General features: G+C 36.8%; 1 protein-coding gene across 1 annotated transcript in view; it reads left to right on the top strand.

Moving 5' to 3' along the window:
* The window catches only part of Klf12 (Kruppel-like factor 12), a 179,773-nt gene that overhangs the window by 41,333 nt on the left and 116,370 nt on the right, over window positions 1–22,070 (top strand). Inside the window, exon 2 of the mRNA XM_013010447.1 lies at window positions 15,475–16,021. Within this exon, the coding sequence (XP_012865901.1) occupies window positions 15,475–16,021 (547 nt within the window). The remainder of the gene's footprint in view (window positions 1–15,474; window positions 16,022–22,070) is intronic.

The raw sequence follows: 22,070 nt of genomic DNA on the forward strand, positions 1-22,070 counted from the left end.
GTCAGCATTAGAGAAAATGCCGACTGAGAACAAAGCAGAATTCATATAATATCTAAAATGTGATTTGTTTAGTGGTTAACCTTTATGAATAAAAGTGAAACAAAAACAGATAGAGGAGAAAGCTACATAAAATAATGAGAAAATACCACCTTATGAAGAACAACTCTGGTAGACTGAAATCCTGCTTCTCGTTAGCAACAGCTACAGCTTGTAGGCAGATAATATTTTCAAAGTACTGAGAGAAAAGGTTCCAGCAACTTGTATTGCAACTCAGTCATTCTGTAAAATATTTTCCAAAATTTAGGAGAAAGAAGGACAGTTTTGAGTATAGAAAACCAAGAAATCTGAAAGTTTACAAAAGTTTACAACCTAAATAATATATAATACATCTTACAGCATATATAGTATGCAATATGTAATATTTGGGGAAGGTAAAGAATGGACTTAAAGGGTGTGACCTGAAAAGTAAAATGGAGTGATGACCCAGCAAGTTCACACACGAGTTTTCTTATAAAAATACTATTACTAGCATTTGATTTGTTGGATTTCAATAAAGTGGTAAAATAATAATATTGGACTATTTATGTTTGGAGAAGACATTGGGAATTACTTTCCTAATGTCCTCTTTGGTCATCTATGACTATTAATTATGATTGGTTCAAAATGAATAAGAACCTATTAGTAAAAGAATAAAATGCAATATATGTTTCTAAAAACAAGTAGAAGAAAAATTAGACATTATAGCAAGTAAGTTAAAAAGCAGTTTCATTTTGGGTGTGTATCTCAGATACAAGGATGAGAGAAATAGAAAGCAACAAGTTGTGATGATGAAAATTGATTATACTAAATCTAAATGCATCTGGTAATTTGGCTTCTAAGAGTTTTTATCTGCCTGAGGCCATATTACATATAATCTATGGAATCCTCTGGGTGGATTTCAGCCTTCTGATTGGGTTATATTATAATTGGTTTTAAGAAAGAATGATTATCCAAATGGACCTGATGAAAACAGGTTTTCCGAAACTAGATGGAGGAAATAGCTTAGAAGGAAAAGGCATAGAAAGTTAAGGCTCAGAAATGGGACTCTAGGATCTAAGACTAGTCCCAGCTAGACTCCTGACCCTGTTCCTGTGATATAGGAACTTAAATGTTCTTTAAAGTCAAAGGGTATATAGTACTTATTTTTGTAGTAATAGAAAACTAAAAGATTAAAATTATTGGTTTGTGTTTGAAAATGTGTTTATATATGATGTACAGAGAAAAACACTGCAGGAGTCAAACAAATGAAAGTTCAAATTAGAGGAATGCTGACAGATTTGCCATGGAAACATACTTTACAGTACTCGTATTTTAACACAGGAAACATAATAAGGTAGAGGGATTTTTACTGGAGTTCATTAGGATAATAAAACAATTCTAAACTTGTAAACAACTAAAAATGTGTCACAAAAATATATAAAGCAAGATTGATTGAACATAAAAATTTGAAAATCCTTTCAGAGATATATTTCAGAGATACTTCATAGAACTACATTTCATTTTCACCTTTTTCAGTTTTATGCCAATTAAAAGTGATATACCACAAAATGTAAATAGAATAGACGTAGACAGATGAGTATCCCACAATTTAGCAGATAGGCATTCTTTCCAGAAAATACAAGAATTGTATTTCTCATCTTTGAAATACTGGAATAAATGTCATTTTTCGGAGGCTCTAGATAGTTCTAACTTTATATGAGCGGTATTAATTTGTTTTGAGACACTGTCTTGCCGTATTGTTCCTACTGGACTGGAATTCCTGGGCTCGTGTGATCCTTCTGCCTCAACCTATAAAGTTACTGGGCTCGTGTGATCCTCTGCCTCAACCTATAAAGTTGCTAGGACTATTTCCACCTTAAGAGAATTAAAATTTCCCACGCAAGATTCTTACGTTTCTTAAATTCTTAAAATCTCACCTTAGTTAATTTTAAAAATAAACATTTTGCCGAGATCTTTAATCACTGGAAGCTTGAGAACTAGCACTTTACTCGTACTAAACAGTTGTCAAGGTAATGGTTAGTTTGCCGACCTCAATTTATTTCAGTGACTTGAGCTGTATTAGCACTGCCAGTTCAGGTAGGGTATTTGCCTAGATAGTGAGTGGGTGTTATGTAGAATAGGGCATGCTTAGCTGATGTTGAGTCCTTACTACACTCTTGTGAAAAGGCAGTGCTCTCTGCCCAAGATAATAAAAGTTCGTCTTGCATAGATTATAATTCACAATAGACTGACATTCCTCCAATGACATTTTCCTAAATAGCTGAGCTCATCAGGACTGAATTTTATTGTGAAAAGAATATCATGTGATGGATTTTACCTGGGCATATGGTTTCCTAGTAAGATTCACTAATTGATTTATAATCTGAACTAATTTATCACATGCATAATTGCTTAAACTTACTGAGCAGGCTCAGAGTGTTTCACTGGGGAAGTCTCAGACTCTTCCTCCATCCCAGCTTTCTTTCTCTCTGTTGATAATAGGAATGACTTATCTCCATTGAATTGCCTATTTTCTCCATAAAAATACAATATATCTTATGTCTATAAAGTAGTTCCAAGGTCAGATATTCAGACAATCCATAAATACCTTATCTGAAATTATCAGAGAAGGAGAAAGAGCTCAGTAATAAAAAACTCAGAGCTGCTTCTTCCTTGATAAGTATTCCACAGCACTGAAGGCTGATTGATTTCATCAGAATTCTGTGTGTATCCCTCAACCCTGCCTCTTTCACTTTGGGTGTAGCCTTTGGTTCCTTTACTTGCTTTTTTTGCTAGGCAAGTTCACTTGTATTAATTTGACTTTTTAATGAGTTATTTGCTTCAGTGCTTTTTTTGAGTGGTACCATATGTTTACTATTCAAATTATAAATTCTGAGTGCTTGTGTAAACACTATGGTTAGGTTTTTGAATGTAGCATCAATGTCAGCTATGTTTAGTACTTTTGAAACATGCTTATTAGTACATTTTACTGATATTTCAAACTCAACTTTTTCTTTCTCCTGAGAACAGGGTATTATCTTTTCACAGTGTATCTCCATTACCTGGACCACAAATAGATGCAATTTATTTCATGTATTATTGTTTAGACAAAATAGTTCATTAAAGATGGGAAGGTGGATCAGTGGTAGAGTGCTTGCCTTGCATGCATGAGGTGCTGGGTTTGGTTCCTTAGCACCACATAAGCAGAAAAAAGCTGAAAGTGTCACTGTGGCCCAAGAGTTAGAGCATTAACCTTGAGCTGCAGAGCTGAGGGAAAGCACCCAGGCCCAGAGTTGAGGCCCCATGACTGGCAAAAAAAAAAAAAAAAAAGACTTCAGGCTTAATGAAGGATTGTATAATGTTCAGCAAAAGTCCACCAAAACAAATACAGACCCTAGGAAAGGAGTAGCAAAGTCAGATTTTAGTAATTCCACTTCCCAGAACTTTGAGGACAAAATATAGTCAGTTTTCTATATAAGTTGGTTTAAGGCTGTTACATATAAAAGGCATATGATTTCTCAATATTAAAAGAGAAAAAGATAGCTATACCAAAACTACCTCTGGCTACCATCTTTTTAAAGGTGGCATCTCTTTATAATCATGCTAATGATGAAATTACCTATCTATTAAAGCTTTTTCAATAAGCTTCTCAGTTGACTGAAAGATGATTCTCAAAGCTGTTGCACGTTTAATGCTTATTCTCCTACTTGCTTATATTTTGGAAGTTGAGTCTTTTGAAGTGATTTCTTTAACTACTTTTTGGAATTGTCATTTAGTGGGAATAGAGATGAGACCAGACTTAGTTAAATTGATCATTGATTTAAGTTATTTTAACAGCTCATTATCAGATGACCAGGGTACTAAAACTAGTCATTTAGATTGGTTTCTGGGTAAAATGATATGATTAGTTTTTCACCTATGATTTTTAATGCAAATCATTTTATTATTATGCACATAGACACATGTATCCTTGACATGATAGACATTCTTCCTTTAGGCTTATTTCCATGAAAATATGTCAGTGCACTGACCAAAGAATATCTGAAAGAGATGGGCAGATAGGACCAGCAGTGCCTCACAGACTTTGCTGTATTTCCTTCATTTAATCCACTAGCACACCAGGTATCTAGAATGGAGCAGTGTACAGAATAAAACCTCTGTTCTTCTGAAGGCTCATTGGTTCTTCATTCTTTGTCATTGCTGTTTCCATAGTTGAACCTAGGTTTTCTGCACTTAAAAGTCTGACTCTTTTTGTTGATCCATTCATCTACTGAGGGGCATCTGGGTTGGTTCCATATCTTAGCTATGGTAAATAATGCTGCAAAAGGCTTGTTTTTTTTTTTTTCAGTTTGTCTGACAATACATGCCAACCATGATCCATTGTTCATCCTACTTACCTTTGCCACATCCCCTTGGGAAGATGATTTAGCAATATGAAATTATAAATATTTGCAGTAAAAAGAATGGGCTAGATAGAACTTGGTAATCCATAAGCTGTCTAACCGTTTCTGAAGGCTTGCATGTTAAAAATAGCAAATGAAATTAATAACTCAATTTTTCATTCTTATTTCTCTTTAAATATGTAACTCATATTCAGAGCACCTAAGTGAAGATCATCAACCACAAAATTAGTTTACCAAGGGTATAGGTGGGTTGTGCTGATATACAAGCATATTGATTTAATTTTGAGGTTTTATTTGTAGCTGAAGAGCTGGACAGACAGGAATATCTGAACTAGAATTCTCATGTCAGAATATTGCATGTCTGAAGGAATCATTTTCTTTTTTTTCCCTAGTATATTGTGTTTAGTTTTTTTTTTTGAGTTATCTTTAAGTAGTTGTACAAAGGAGTTGGCATTTGACAAATGAATACAATGCATCTTGATGTCAGCCCTTTAAACATTCTCAATTATCCCTTCCAACCTACCCCAGTCATTTTCCATTGTAGAAGACACAAGACCATGCACACAGCCATCTTTCATGCCAAAAACATAGCTTACCGAATAGTAAGAATCTGCTCTAGGAAATCTTCCTTTGCTTTGAGCCTTCATATTATTTCTGGAAACTCTTTAACGATTGAATATTTCATCATATCAAGTGAGGAGTGTATTCTTTTAAATTGGTATAATTAACTCTCTTCATAGACCAGTGAGGAATTATAGAATCATTCTCTCTTAGTATTCCCAACTAAAAGGAGCCCCACACTTCTAGTAATTTTTTTTTTTGAGTCCATTTGTGGGGCCTGAACTCTGGGCATGGGCGCTGTCCCTCAGCTCTTCAGCTCAAGGCTAGCGCTCTACCACTTGAGCCACAGTGCCACTTCTGGCTTCTTTCTTTTTTTTTTTTTTTTCTTATGTGGTGCTGAGGAATCGAACCCAGGGCCTCAGGCATGCAAGGCAAGCACTCTACCACTGAGCCACCTTCCTAGCCTGACTTCTGGTAATTTTAATATGGCCTAGCCAGTGGAAAAGTTGGGCTGGGACATCATATTATTGCATTCCAGAGGAAAACATTAAATGGGGCCAAAATCAGTACTGGGAGTGTTTTAAGGAAGAAGCGTTGAGCCAAATACTAAAGATGTATGTGAGTTAAGGGAGAGTTGGGTGTGATGAAAAGTATTTGGAAGAGAAATGAGCACACAGATATGCGTGGAGGGCCCAGAATTATCAGCAAAGTAAGGACAGTATATGCAGTTGGAAGCTGAGTGGAGGAATGAAGAGATGAGACTGTGGAACATTCATGTTTGCTGTGTTCATTGTCCTGTAATATGATACATTTGGTGATGACTACCTTTATTTTCTTAACCCTCCTTAACTTTCTATTGAAATATCAGCATATTATTTATTTTCCATCCTATTACATGAGTCAGTATATACTGTAGGAAACAGTGACCATTCCATGTGTTTGAACCAGAACAGGAATTTAAAATAGAGGAAGAACGGCTTGTAGTAATCCATTGTTTAGAAATAGGGATTGAAGTTGGATCAACCTGCCTACTATTGATTTCATGATGCTATGAACCAGATGAGGAAACTGCTACTGGTGTCTTCTGGTTACTGATGAGTTACCCTACCTCTCATGCCAAGTGGGAAATGCATATCATATAGAGTGTTGTGTTCAGCAGCCAATGAGCAAGGAGGTGACGTCCGTCTCACTTTCCCCTTCTGACTCTGTACAAGACATCCCATTGGCAGAATCAAGAATCAAGAAGACTCATGTTTAGCCCCACACTACAAGATGGTATAAGAATATAGTAGCTGTGGATAAGAAGCATTGGCAAGTACATCTAATACAGCATTTTGTACTTGTAGTAGACTGCAAGTTCTGAGTATGTTTACTACTAATCCAGCCATCTCTTTGAAATAAATTACATACATTATGATGACAAAATGAAAGAGGGTAACAAGAGGCTCTTAGAATAGCAGGTGTATGATTGGGCTAGAGAGCAAAGGAATGGCTAGGTTTAGATGAAAATCTTCACTGTTGATAATTTTAGATAATTCTCTTTGATTATCTCTTCCCTTAATTTTTTTTAATGCTTGACCAGAGCTCAGAGGTCTTTCTATTCCAGAATTCTTACCTTAATTTTTAATTCTGCCTTTAATTATCTGCTTTTCTCTACTTTTCCCTCTCCAGAGGGAAATGTTCTGGCATTTTGAGAATCCATGAAACAAAGTGCCCATTTAGGTGTCAGGACACAAATATCACTTTAAGAAGATATTTAAGATACTTTGTCTAACCAAACCTAAGTACCCGGAAAGTTACCTTGAATTTAAAGACATTCTTCCATTGTCTCTGGCTTTCATCATTTTTTGTTGATAAGTATCCGTCCGATAGTCAGCAGTTTAGAGGTCTTTCAGTTACTACTGGCAATGTCATTGCGTTTCAAAGAAAAGTGCTATAGAAGGATAATCACTTTCATTGGCGCTGTTTGCTTTCTGGAATCTTAAATCTTCACATCCTGGCTGTTGTGCTTGCTCTCCAAGGTTTAAAATGTACCTTTTCAAATTTAATTTGGTTTTGTTACTGCTCAAAGTAGTCATCTCGAAACTGCATGTATCTATGGTTGTCTATCTTGCTATCATTTATCTTGCTTTCAAGAACTACAAAAGGATTTCACTAGGAGATGGGAGAATACAATTATGGGGGGAAATCTCCTGGAATCACATGAATTTAAAACGCAACATAATTTTTTTTTAGAATTTTAATCTGTTACAGAGGGTTACTTTTTTCATGGCCCCTTCATGAGTATAGACAATTGAACTTTGGTCTTTTACTGCAAAGGTAAGTAAGTTCTGATGTTAAGCTGAAAGGAGACCATGTAAATAAGAGTATGCTAACATCTCTGCAAGCTTTTACTTGTGTCCTTTCTTCTCTTAAACAACACTATCATCTCTACATTGCATGAAACGAGCTAATGACGAGCATTCAGGGTCGCTTCTGACTTGAAGCTATACATTATAAAATCAGGTGTGGGAGTCAGTATTATATTACTGTTGAGGTCATGGATCTCTTTATCAGAAACCACTGAAGGTTGTGTTTTGATACAGCAATCCACACTTGAGGAGATTGAGAGTTTTCTTAATCTCTCCAGGTCTTGTCTCATCTCTGTTTTCTGTTTGTAGAATGTGATTAGTAATAGTCTTCACACTGACATACTGGGGTGATAAGCTGTCTGACATAGTAGTGCATACATGTTATATCTCTTAATTCTATTCGTCTTTATCCCTTTGTGTTCAGTGAAAGGGTTTCAGGTTGTCTGTCTACCTAGGATTTAGCGAACATTAGATACCTTCTGGGCAGATGCCAAGAATCTTTATTGGGCAAGTAGGTTTTTAATGGATTTGGAGATCATTTAGTATACTCTTTGACCTAACCCAAGCCTCCTGTATAGAGACACATACATCTGCATGCCTATGCTTGTGCATTTAAAACACAAGTGTGAAAATGACACAAAAATACTTCAAAAATGAAGGTTAAACATACTCCTGGATACATGAACCATGACATAAATTCTGAAAACTCTGCTCTCTTTTTTGGTCTCTTCGAAAGATGGTCAGGACAGTGTGGAGTTCTGAATTCAGTCAGGAAAAAAAATGACTCCTAGGTTTAGATCACTGATTCATGTGGCATTGTGTGTAATTGCTTTCGGCAGTTTCTCTAGCTTTCTATTTCTTCATTTATGAAGTGGGGTGGGGGAAGCATTGAGTATAAATGCTTGTTTTCCTGTCATTTCAAAATAACCAGTAAAGATTGATTTTAGTCACAAAAGTACTTCCTTGAACAGGTACTTCTTTGTTTGTATATTGTTGTTAAAATCAATGCTTCCTCAAATTCATTTCTAATGCCTTCTGTTTATTGGGTGCTGTAAGATTGAAACACTTTCTTTTGCTTATATGTTTCATTGTTTCTGAATGTTGTTCTCTAAAAAAGTGATGAAAATCTTGAAGTTAGAGGTTAAAAATCCTTTTGTAACAGCTTCAGTTTTAGCACCCTGCTGGGCTGGTTATCTAGTAGTAATATAACATTCAATCAACATTTATTGATGGACTGAGGCATTGTAATGCACCTGGAGTGTTTGTGGTAGTGTTTCAAGTGTTCAAAGGTTTACCCAAGACACATAGAGTAACAGTCTTGTATTTCCAATACCATTGTTTTAATCCTCTAAGATTGATGGAAATACATATTTTAGTGATCATTTGTACTTGGCCCATTTCTTTTTTTCTTTGTTTTCTCTTTTTCTTTTTTCCTTTTCTGTTCTGTTTTTTTTTTTTTTTTGGTCAGTTGTGGAGCTTGAACTCTGGGCCTGGGCACTGTCCCTCAGCTCAAGGCTAGTACTGTACCACTTGAGCCACAAAGCCACTTCTGGTTTTCTGGTGGTTCATTTGAGATAAGAGTCCCAGAGACTTATCTGCCTGGGCTGGTTTTGAACCACTTCAGACTCCTGAGTAGCTAGAATTACAGATGTGAGCCACTGGCATCTGGCTTGGCTCATTTCTTTAGGTCTATTCAAATTACAGGTGGACATACACATTAATTTCTGTAAAATATACATGCCATCAACCTAAAACAGTAGTATTAAATCCTTTGGAAAATAAAACTTTATTAGGATTTGTTACTTTCTCCCTAATTATGGTGTTATAGTTATTTTCTTCTACTAACATCATGGTTCACTAGAATTTAGGAACACAAAAACCAGATTAAAACTATAAATGCCTCCTCACTTAAAAATTTTCCCCCCCTTAGGGGATATTTTATACTAACAAAACCCTTAGGAGTTATACACCATAGCTCACACTTACAATCCTGTTTTCTCTGGAGGATCCTAGCTTAAGGCAAGCCTGCACAAAATGTATGAGTCCCCTTCTCATCCAGCAGTTGTGTTGTGAGCTCCTGTCATATGAGCTATGGTGTGACCTGAGATTCCAGGATAGCTTGAGACTTGAATTCATCGGAAAGAAGGTGTGTGTATTAGCATGTATTTGTCATCCCAGACATTGTGGGAAGTGCAAATAAGATTGTCTTAGGTTAGGTCAGGTCCAGCAAAAAAGTGAGACTCTTTAAAAATAACTAATGCAATTAATGATAATGGTGAGACTCTTTAAAAATAACTACTGCAGATGATGATGGATGATGATGATGATGATGATGATAATAATAATAATAATGTGTTGAAGGTGTGGTTGAGCAGTGTAATAACTACCTAGCAAGCATGAGGCCCTGATTTCAAACCCTAGTGTGCCAGAGAGGAAAGAAAATTAAAATCAAGGTACTTTTAAATGTTGAATCATATAGAAAGTAATAAGCTTTTAGGAAAGCTATTGTTTACTATTTTTATTCTTTCTGAAAAATGAAATGTTTAATTTTTAACATGGCCAACAGTATTCATTATAGAAAGCATATATAGTACAGGGAATATGAAAGTGGAAATACATTCAAGGTTCACTCACGTCTTCATCTAAAGAAGACACCATTTAGGCAACATGCTTGAGTAATTTGTCTACATTTTGGGGGAACAAAAATTCAGCCCATTGGGATGCAGTTTTGTGTAATAACATCATTTTTCTGAGCATTACATAAACTTATTATATTATTTCTTTGTGCTAATGGTAGCTTCATCTTGCCTACTGTCCTATTGTCTGTCCTAGTTACTTATTTATGTTTTTGAAATGTTTTGCCAATGTCAGGTAAATGTCAGGCTCCTGTCATTTGATTGGCTGAAGCAGGGAGGAGGATGGTCAGTAGAGGCTAGCTCAGACTACATAATGAGACCTTGTCTAAAACAAAAAAGAAAATATTTCATACACTAATCCAGTTTACAGCAGTGGTAAGAAAAAAGCTATTACATTAACACTTGTTTCTCTTTTTTATGCCTACCTTATTGTTACTGACTTTTACTGTGATAAATAAGGCAAATAAAACTAATTATCTAAGCACGTAGATCTTTGTTAAAAATCTCAAATTTCCATATGTCTCAATGGAAACCCCTGCGTTACATTACCCCCACTTTTTCCAAGAAAATTTTATAACCCACTTGAGTTTGCAATTCATTGATGATTTTGCATCAGCTGGGTGCTAGTGGCTCACTCCTGTAATCGTAGTTACTCACAGCTACTCAGGAGACTGAGATCTGAGGTTCATGGTTTAAAGCCAGCCCAAGAAAAAAAGTCTTTGAGACTCAGGAGCAGTGACTTCAGTGGTAGAGTGCCATTTCTGAGAGAAAAAGTTAAAGGGCAGCTCTCAGTTCCATGCTGCCATTTTCATGTATTAAGTTAGTTACAAAACAGATTCCCCAATCACATTTTATCTACTTCACTTGAAATATATAAAATAAGTATGCCCTGAAACAGTTGTAGGCCAAGAAGGGGCCATTAAAGATATTCAGTAGACAATGTCACTGTGAGAGTTCCAAAGGCTGGCATGGCTCTGTACCCCTTTTACCTAGAAGCCGGCAGCTGAAAACAAAAATGTTGTTTTTCACAAGGTCATTTCCCTGATTTTATAGGAGCTGGAACAGAATTAAAACTGTGGCTCAAGCCTGTCATCCTAGCTATTCAGGATGCTGAGATCTCAGGATTGTGGAATAGAATGAGCCTGGGCAGGAGAGTCCTGTGAGACTCTTATTTCCCATCAACCACCTAAACACAGGAAGTGGAGCTGTGGCTCAAGTGGAGGAGCACTAGCAAAAAAGCTCTGGGTCAGTGCCTACAGGCTCTGAGTTTAAACCTAGGACCTCCCTCCCCAGTCCCCCCCCCCCACAAATGAATGAAGGAGTGAATAAGGGGGTTAAATCTATTATTCAAGAGGAAGTGGCAGAGCCTTTAAGAAGTGGTGGCATTTCTTCCTGTGACACTTTCACATCACACCTGCCTGTATTTCTAGGGAATGGTGAGAGAGAGAATTCTCTCAACTTTACACCATTAATCTTGCCTGCTAGTTGCTGTCTCTTGTAAATGTGTCCTACAAGAAGACAAGCACAAGCACACGGGGCTGGGAAGGTGGCTCAGTGGTAGAGCACTTGCCTTAAATGCCTGAGGCCCTGGGTTCGATTCTTCAGCACCACATAAGCAAAAAGAAAAAAGCCGGAAGTGGCGCTGTGGCTCAAGTGGTAGAGCGCTAGCCATGAGCTGAAGAGCTGAGGGATAAGCGCCCAGGCCCAGAGTTCAGGCCCTACGACCGGACCCCAACCCCCAAAAAAGAAAAAAGAAGAAGACAACCACATACAACCTTTTCTAGATTGCTTCCTTGCTTGAATTACCCCAGTGGTCCAACCCACCTTTGCGAATAGACCTTTCTTTAAGGAAAAGGTGATGGTTTTGCTCTGTATGTTTATTATGAGTTATAATTTCCAAATGTGGGTTGGACAATCTCTACCATTTTGAGATCAAGTTTTCTTTTCTCTAAAATTTGATATATTTTGCCTCTGTGAGATAATGTTACAAAAACACCTCTTTATGGCTATCCTTTTGTAAAATCCAAAGCAAGGACCATCTGGTAACAAAGATTAATCTGTTTTAGAAAGGGAAACATTATTGCATATTTAAAAATATGTAACTAGCACAGAACATTTGCCTCAGGCATCAGAATGAGATTATGGTTTAGGAAAAATATTTAAATGAACCTTCATCCTTTAAAATTCTGTAAAACATGTTTTGTTTTCTTGTGTAGTAAAACTTAAATATTTTAAGTCATCTGCTGAAAAATAGTGCTAATTTAAAACTAAGAACAAAAGATGTTCTAATAGTGAGAGAGAAAAAGCTGTAACTTTTTTCTCTTTTTAATTTATAAATGTTATGATTATATTTCTATGTTATTAGTTTTACAAATGATAGGTAAACTGATCTTGTTAACAGCTAGTAGACTATTTTTATTTATTTTTTATCATTTTTTACATTGGTTTATATCTTTTATGTCATTATCTGTAAGTAGTTGTACAATAGAGTTACCATTCAACAAAGCAGTTTATGAATATAATACTTCTCGATCACTGAAACTACATTTTTAAGACAAACAAGATTTACTGAGCAATTTGGCAAAGAACATGTTGTTTATGCCTACCACCTTACATAATGGCTCCTTTAACTTTGGTATGAGGTTATTTTTTAAATTAAATGGCTTCATGAAATTATATATATAAACACATGATTAGATACAGTCCATAATTCACATTAAAGCTCTGTCTATTTTGTACAGTTATATAGGATGACAGATACATAGTGATGTGTATATCTTCTATATTTTTATAGAGAGTAATTGTACTGCTTTAGAATTCCCCTGCTCCCCTCAGCCCGTGGTTTGTGAATCTATGTCTAAGTAGAAAATTAGGACAAAACAAATTTGCAGTGGAAAGAATCTGTATTTTCATGGAGGCACACTCCAGCCCCTTATTCTTTAGTTACTTTTCAGACAGGGTCTATTGCTTTTGCTGTGGCCAACCTCAGATGGAGACTCTTTCTGTGCTCCGCCTCCATCAGTAATTGGAATTACAGGTATGTGCTACCATGCCTGGTCTTTACTTTAGGTGTTTTTAATTATAAACCAGTTGGCATTTTTTTATGAAAGCAACCTGAAGAAATTTCTATGTGTGTGTAACATACTGATAAGAAACAACTTGCATTATTCTACCAAGAAATAAATGCTAATACTGACAGTGAACCAACATACCCTTCTAGTTGGAGGAGTAGATACTGTTCATAAATTTCTATAAAAATAGCTTGATTTATAGTGTTTGATTTGTTCTTTGGTGTTTCTTAGTATTGTTCGGAAAATTTGTATAATTGTTTCTCAATTTCAGCACATGATAATCTTTTTTTTAAGCAAGATTTATTTATTTATTTTGTCGGTCGTGGGGTCTGAACTCTGGGCCTAGGCACTGTCCCTCAACTCTTTAGCTCAAGGCGAGCACTCTACCACTTGAGCCACAGCACCACTTCTGGCTTTTTCTGCGTATGTGGTATTGAGGAATCGAACCCAGGGCCTCATGTATGCAAGGCAAGCACTCCACCACTGAGCCACTTTCCCAGCCCCACATGACAATCTTATTTAATATTTTATGGGAGTATTTTAGATGGCTCAGTTTTAATCTTTCTACTTCATATGTTCACAGGTAATTGTATTGGCTAAGAATAAATCATTAAAATATCAATCTGTTTCCCTGTTTATTGGGTCTGGTACAGTTTTTGAGTTGGTGTCTTTCTTTTCCCATTGTTGTTGAACAAACACTCATGCTGTTGCCTCTTGTGTGTTTTGAGTAGAACTATAATTTATATTCCACAAAGAAAAACTTACAAAACAGCTTTTGTTCTTAAAATGTATGCTCTTGTTCTTTAAGTGTATGCTCATTCAATAATCTTGAATGAAATAACCAACTTAACATAATTTTATATATCCTTGTTCTGGTATATCATATAGTTTGAAATACAGATGTTGGTTTTCATGTAATAGAATTAAACCCTGGCTAAATTAGATATAATCAAAATAATCTGTTAAGTATACTTATCTCTGACAAAGCTAGACTGACAGGTGTCAGTAGTATTCTTTGGTTATTTTGGGCTTCAGAAGTAAAAATTCCATAATTGCTTTGTTGTGTTTATGGATGTACAGATATATATGTATATACGTATACATATACATGTAATCATAGGCTAAGAATATTGGTCTGGATCAAATCCTAAAGTCTTTATTGTTAAAAGTGTTTTCATGAAACTAAGTAAACTTGAACAAAATGGTCATGACTTCGAGTTGAGCAAAATGTCATAGACAGATTAGGAAAATGGAGGGACTGATAGGGGTTGGGAGTGATGTGGAAGAACAATGAAGATGCATTGTACTCATAAACTGACATGTTGAATGTAACCCCTTGGTGCAATGACCTAAAGATAATAAAACTAAAAAAATTATCATAGGCTGGCACTGGTGGCTCACACCTCTAATCTTAGCTACTCAGGAGGCTGAGATCTGAGGATCGCAGTTCAGTGCTATCCTGGGCAGGATAGTTTGTGAGATTCTTACCTCCAATTAACCACCAGAAAACCTAAGTGCTCAAGTGGTTGAGTGCTAGCCTTGAGCTCAGGGACAGAGCCCAGGCCCAGAGTTCAAGCCCCATGACTGATCCCCCTCCCTTCCCCTCCCCCCAAAAAATCATAGACAGTATAGAATACTTCTAAAACAAGGTGAGTATGGTATTTGTGTACGCTATTTTCAGAAAAGAATATTGTATCCTGCACTATAAGTTAAGTTCTAAACTGTTAGAAATGACTTAAACATTTATTAATGTGGTAACCAACTGGAAAATTTTTTCCTTTTTATTTTGTTTTTGATTATTCAGAATGAGTATGTTCTAGTTCTTGAACCAAGCATGATGGTAGAAATATTAAAGTTGAGTTTTCCCAGTATTTTTGCTGGTTGTGATTCAGATTATAATAAGGTTTTGTTTTGTTGTTGTTGTTTTGTTTTTGGTGGTAGTTCTGAGGAAGGGTAGGTAGAAAGGCTCAACTGTAGAGCTTGAAACTCAGTTTACTGACACATAATGCAGTGATAAGTCAAGCCAAGGAAGCAGATGTTTTCACTTAATAAAATATTTTTATGCAGTTCTACATAGATAATGCTTTGTATTGCAAACTTGTTTTTGTAAGGTTGAGTTCACATCATTGTACTATTCATTGTGAGATTCCTACAGCCTCTTCTCTCTTCTGTAAAGCCACCAGCTTTAATCTATGGTAAACAAGTGTGTTTGTTTCTTTCCATAGGATTGGACTCACTCCGTTTTATACTTTTGTTCCTTTCATGTTAATCACCGAGACTGCTGCAGAACAATTCTTCAAATGTTTGAGGAATGCACTCATGTCCCAGAGGAACAAAAGGAAAAAAATTAATAGACTCACAAGTAATAAATCATGCATTTCTTACCGTGTAAGATTCACCAAGATAAATTTGTGTTCCGTTTTTCTCCCCACAGTCTCCAAACGTCCACAACTACCCCGATATGGAAGCTGTCCCCCTGTTACTAAATAATGTGAAAGGGGAGCCCCCGGAGGATGCACTACCTGTAGATCACTTCCAAACACAAACTGAGCCCGTGGACTTGTCTATAAACAAAGCCAGGACGTCCCCTACCGCCGTTTCATCCTCCCCCGTCTCCATGACAGCGTCTGCCTCTTCACCGTCGTCTACTTCAACCTCTTCATCCTCTTCCAGTCGTCCAGCCTCATCCCCAACTGTTATCACATCAGTATCTTCAGCATCATCTTCATCAACAGTATTAACTCCAGGACCTCTTGTTGCCTCGGCCTCTGGTGTGGGAGGCCAGCAGTTTTTGCACATTATCCATCCCGTACCGCCTTCAAGTCCCATGAATTTACAGTCTAACAAACTGAGTCACGTTCACCGCATCCCCGTGGTGGTACAGTCCGTGCCTGTTGTCTATACAGCTGTCCGGTCGCCTGGAAACGTGAACAACACTATTGTTGTGCCCCTCTTAGAGGATGGGAGAAGCCATGGCAAAGGTAAGACATATCAATCTTTGATTTATTATAGCACTAGAGATAACTATTCACTTTGTCATTCATTGGAACATAAATTATATGCATACATTACACTCAAGCTCTGTGCACAACTACAAGAACGGACGATGAGTTACTGAATACAGTTCACTGGGGATATTTCAATCATATAGATGATTTTTTTTTAATGTACGTGGTGGGGGGAGGTGGTACTAGGACTTGAACTCAGGGCCTGGACCCTTCTGTCTCCCTAAGGATTTTTGTTCAAGGCTAGCACTCTACCACTTTTACTGAAGCTCCATTTCTACCTTTTGGTGGTTAATTGAAGAGTCTCACATACTTTCTTGCCTAGGCTAGTTTTGAAACCTGATCTTCAGGTATCAGCCTCCTGAGTAGCTACGATTACGGGTGTGAAAGACTGGTGCCTATTGTTTATGTATATTTAAAAAATGTATATAGTCTCTGTTTTTATTTGGCAGTCCATTTAGTGTCAAAATGGAGATATCTCCATTTGTAAAATGAAGCTTAGTATTAAATGCTCAAATGGAAAGGGCAGTCCTGTGGTTAGTGGAATTATGTATAAAGTAAAATTTCACATAGGGTTTGATCAATGTGAAATTTTTTTATGGAAAATAAGGATTTTTGTTTTACTTTTTTTTTTCTTACTGGAAGTTATTCAGATAGAAAAGTATAAAATTCCATGAAATTGTAGTCTGAGAATTCACTTTAAGGAGCCTTGGAAATTTGGTTAGCATTAAGATAACTTTACCTGGGCACTGGTAACCGCTCATGCTACCCAGGAGGCTGAATTCTGAGGATTATGGTTCAAAGCCAGCCTGGGGCACACAAAGCTAAGACATTCTTATCTATAATTAACGTGGGGCACCAGGAAGCTAAGCAAGAACTCAGGCCTGAATTCAAGCTCTAGTACTGTGACACTAGAAAGATAGTAAGAATTCTGAAGTATTCGGCTTAAAGGATCATGTAGCTTCAGTTTTTGTCATCTGTGTTAAATTCTTAACTGTCAATATCTTATTACATGAAATGCAATGCTAATTGTCTCTTCTGGTGTTTAAAAAGCAAGTAGGTAATTGCCACAGGATTATGTATAAAAATAACTAGTTAGTTCAGTAAATTTGATAATTATACAGATACCATGATGTTCTTTTTCACTCCTAAGTCCTTGGGTGGGTGGGAGGGGGTTGTTTTGCTTTTGTTCCCTACTTTTTATTAAAAGAAATATCATCATGCAGTCTGTCTTTCTTTCCTATCTACCTAAATCCCCTAATGTTTGATTCTCCTTCCTGTTTAAACTTGAAGATCTTTATGTGGAACTTGTCTTCAGAGCTTAGAGTTTATACTGGTATGGCTTAATGATTCTTTGCCTTTTCCTTTGCTTTTATTTTATTACTGAAGCCCATAGTTACAATAGGATTGATGGACACATAAACTACCATCTTAAAAATGCTAACAAACATAATGTTCTTGCTTCTTGTATAAGGTAGGATTCAGTATAGAAAGATTGTATTTGATAGACAAATATTACAAACCTATGTTACAGAACTGGGCATTTACCACTGGCAAATTATTCTTTGAATCTAGATTGAGTTTCTTCATAACATTGCAATAAATTTTATGTTCCTTGTATAAAAAATTAATCTCAGGATTCTAGAATTTTAGTTTGAAAATGTGAGATGTCGACATTCACTCCTAACTGACCACCAATAGGATATATCATTATCTGATATATCCTGAGGTTACTGAGAAGGTTAAGAACATAAATGAAAATATCAAGCACTGATCAAGTATCAAATAAGTGTCTACTTACTTTCATTATTATTTTTCCCTCCCCCAAAGTACAAGAATAAAAACAGGAACTGGTAGGGGAGATAAACATGTTGAACTTTAAAACACAAAACAACCCCAAGAAGTTGGTATAGAAATGGTTCTCAAGCCGGGCACCGGTGGCTCAAACCTGTAATCCTAGTTACTCAGGAGGCTGAGATCTGAGGATCACAGTTCAAAGCAAGCTCAGACAGGAAAGTTTGGTAGACTGTTATCTCCAATAAACCACTAGAAAACCAGCAATAGAGCGCTTGCCTTGAGCTAAAGAGCCCAGGGACAGCGCCCGGGCCCAGAGTTCAAGCCCCATGACCGGAAGAAAAAAAAAAGAAATGGTTCTCAAAATGTGAATACAACTACACCTGGAGGTTTGGCTCAAGTGGTAGGGTGCCAATCTTTGCATGACAGCATCAGACTTTTGCGTCCAAGTTCTGTTCTTGAGGAAGAGGGGAGGAGTTGTTACTATAACACATTATAAGGGACTAGAGATTAGTAGGAAAAATGGTCTGGAATCATCTCATTTTTTTCTCTTTTTATGACTTTATATTAAGTTTTTATAATGACCATATTCTACAAATATTGCTATGCCATTTTACAAGTTTCTTTTATTATTTTAGTGATGAATTAGATGATAGTAAAAGTGTCTAATGGAGGAAGCTCGCCTACCTCAACAGAATAAAGAAAGCTAAGGGCATTTCAGTAATTCCTCGAGTCTTTATTTGCACATGTGCAGTTAGGCATTCAGCCAGCAGTGAAATGGCTGGTGATAAAGGGACTCCCTGTTTCCCTTCCCATGTGAGACTTATATATCTGGAATAGATGAGTGAACGAGAATGCCATAGGAGACTTGGATTTTCACAATGATAATAATAAAAAAAACATAAAAATGTAACTCATGGGAATTAGGTGGTTATGCTGGCTAATTACTTTTTAAGCTTGTATAAGGTATCTGGTCTCTGATAGAACACTAGATGACCCTCTAGGACACTTGACACTAGGGACTGTGAAAGTACATATCCATATCTAAACTGATGCATTCTGTGAACTGACTCCTTTGTTCATTCGCATGTTTATTTAGCATGTATCCCTAGCAGGCATTATTGACTCTAAACATAGTGTTGAACAAAACAGGTGCTGTTTCTGTTTTACAGTGTTTAAAGTCTAATGAGTGTCAAATGAATAAGAGAAACAAAAGATGAAGTTATGTTTAACAAGAGTATTTTCACCTGGGCTGTAATATTTGGAAAGAAATGTTTTCACTCTGACTTTCTTTCAAAGGAGGGTGTGGTGAAGGCTTAAAGTGTTGAATGAACAAAGCTTCCACAAGCAATACGTAGGTAACAAAAGAGTAGAAAATGTTTTCTAATAATTGTAGAAGCTTGGCCCATCCAAGAAGATGATGAATATTAGTCTAAAGGAAAGGAAAGTTGTTAGCTCACTCAGACAATCTTAGTGAGGCCTTGAGTATAATACCAGAGATAAAGAAAGATAGCACGATGTTCGCTGAAGTAAATAAATAAACATGATTTAGAATGAAGCTGTGAGAAGGAGAATGTGGAAGAAGGTCTCCTGAGGAGACCAAAGTGATCTTGAGAAGTACTGAGCCCCCAGTGTGGGAGATTGTATTACCACAGAAGTGGAGACCTGATATCCATCAGCAAAATCCTCAAGGGAATATCTGGCCTTGATAATAATCACTTCAGGAATTTCAGTCTAGCCTTGGGAAGTTTGTGGTACATCTCTGTAGAGATTCTTTTTTTTTTTTAAACAGATTTCTAGAAGCAGAAAAATAGAGAGTAAGTAAATCATCAGCCATGTTGTCCTTGGCTCATTATTACCCCGATACAACCCTTAAGAGTTAGAATTCTTCTTCCTATTAGCCATCTGCATTTCCTATATGCTAAGCATGATCCTAGGAGCTGAGGTTCTAAGATGAGCATGTCTCTTCTGCCCCAAACTTCATTTTCGAGGCAGACAAGATTTGTCAGTGTTCTGGGAAGAAATGGTAAAAGGATTGAAAGGTAAAAAGGAACGATGTCATTTTAGTTTTAATCAAGGAAGGCCTTCCTGAGAAAAATAGCTAAGGTAATAATATTTGGGAAAGGCATTGTAGAACAAGAGAACTTCAGATTTGAAGATGAGGCTCAAGTGACTGTGACCTGCATGTGGAATAATGAACAACAAGAGGCCTGTGGCTTTTCCTTAGAGAGGGTGAGCAAGAGGAAATGGTGGAGATGAGGGCTGGGGAGTGGCCAGGCCAGGGGCACAGCAGGTAGAGTCTTCTAGTAGAAAGTGCTTGAAATGGTAGTTGGACAAGTAAGCCTGGGGCTCAAAGGAAGGAAGTACTTAGATTAGTCAGTTAAACTTGAAATCCATTAGGGATAGATGAGATATTTCATGCTATGGACTGATGAATCATCTTGGATGAGAATCAGAACAGAGAAGGGAAAGCACAAAAGTCTGAGTAATTCAAAATAGAGGGTGGGAATGACCCCAGATCGAAGAAGGTCAGTTAAGTAATTTGGTACATGAGGGGGCTGTTCTCAGCCGACCCCTCTTTCTGTACCGATAATTCTGTACGGCCCACAAGGAGGATCCAAATGTCCTTGTGATCTTTGGCAGACACTAACCACGGAGGTTAGAAAGAGAAGAGGGATCTAGTCATGGATTCCATCTTCAATGGAAGAAAGTAGAAGAATGTAAGAATGTAAGTAGAGAATGAAAGACTAGAAGTTGCCAGTTGTTACCAGTCACTACTGAGGAGCTGAATAAAGTTGTTGGTTGGGTTGTGGATTAGGTCAGGGAAATGATAAACAGTAGACCAGTAGGGTAGGAAGAAGAATAGAAGAGGAAAGGGATACTCAATCTAGACAGTTCTTAGGAGTAGTTTTATTATAAATGTTTTATTGTAGAGAATTACAACGGTAGGCGACATGCAATAATTTCGGCCCTCCACCAAGGGAGTTTAATGGTGGGAGACAGCACTGTCAAGAATAATATAGTAGAGTTGAAAGTAGATAATTGTGGCTAATTCTATAGGGAAAGAACTATGAAAGCAAAGCCCTTAATTGCATATTATTGCTTAGATTATACATCATTCAGTAATTAATTTGAATTCTGAAGTCAACTTATTATATTGATGGAATTGTTGGGCAAAGATACGTAAGGAAAAAAATGAAAGAAAATGCAAAAGGCAGAAGGGAATGATCTAGAATGGACAGAGAAAAGTATAAAAATAAAGTAAAACTTGAGTTCCATTGATACTAACACAAATAATGATTATGGAATCAAGAAAGAAAAGTTGAAAAGGAAAGTTAAGTAAAATTTGGATTCTACTGATAATTATCAAAACTACAAAAACTAATGTAAATAAAAATCAAATATTTTCATTCTTTATCTAATGGAATGCACAAATTAATTAAAATGAGAACATAACCCAAATAATTTGTAGTCATTTTTAAAGCCATACTTTACATTTTAATGTTAATGGGCATTCCATTTTAGGGATTGATGATATTTAAAGGTCAATACAGTATTTAGTTTCAGAAAGCCCAATTATATAGCTAAACCATAGAGAATCTTGATGCCTGAATTGGTCATTTCTTCATTTAGCCAGAGTAACAAGGCAACCTTGATGCCCAGGAATCAGACATGGGTGCAGTTGATCATGAAACTGGAACTCTGAGAGCTACAGAACTCCATGTACAGCTGGGTGGGTCTAACTGTTGCCATGTTCTCTTCTTTTTCCCTTTCTTTTATTAATTCATGCTGATTCTCTCTCTCCCTCTCTCTCACTCTCTTTCTTTCTCTCTCTCATTCCCTTCTTCCTCCTCCTCCTCCTCCCCGTTTCTCCATTTATTATTTTCTTAGCTCCCCTAACGATACTTAATCACCCACGTGACACTGGTGAAATCGGTTAACTAGAAGGAAAATCTTACCTACAATTCCTATGCAGCCATATTTTCTTCCATGCAAATGCAAAATCCAGAATCCAGATCTATAAAACTTAGGCAAAAAACGTGTGTATTGCATTAAAAGGTTTTGTTTTGTTTTGTTTTGCTGGTTGTGGGGCCAGAACTCTGGGCCTGGGCGCTGTCTCAGCTCTGCAGTTCAAAGCTAGCGCTCTACCACTTGAGCCACAGCACCACTTCTGGCTTTTTCTGCTTATGTGGTGCTGAGGAATCGAACCCAGGGCCTCATGCATGCAAGG

The sequence above is a fragment of the Dipodomys ordii genome, unplaced genomic scaffold (genome assembly GCF_000151885.1).
Source record: "Dipodomys ordii isolate 6190 unplaced genomic scaffold, Dord_2.0 Scaffold1, whole genome shotgun sequence".
In the NCBI taxonomy this organism is placed as follows: Eukaryota; Metazoa; Chordata; class Mammalia; order Rodentia; family Heteromyidae; genus Dipodomys; species Dipodomys ordii.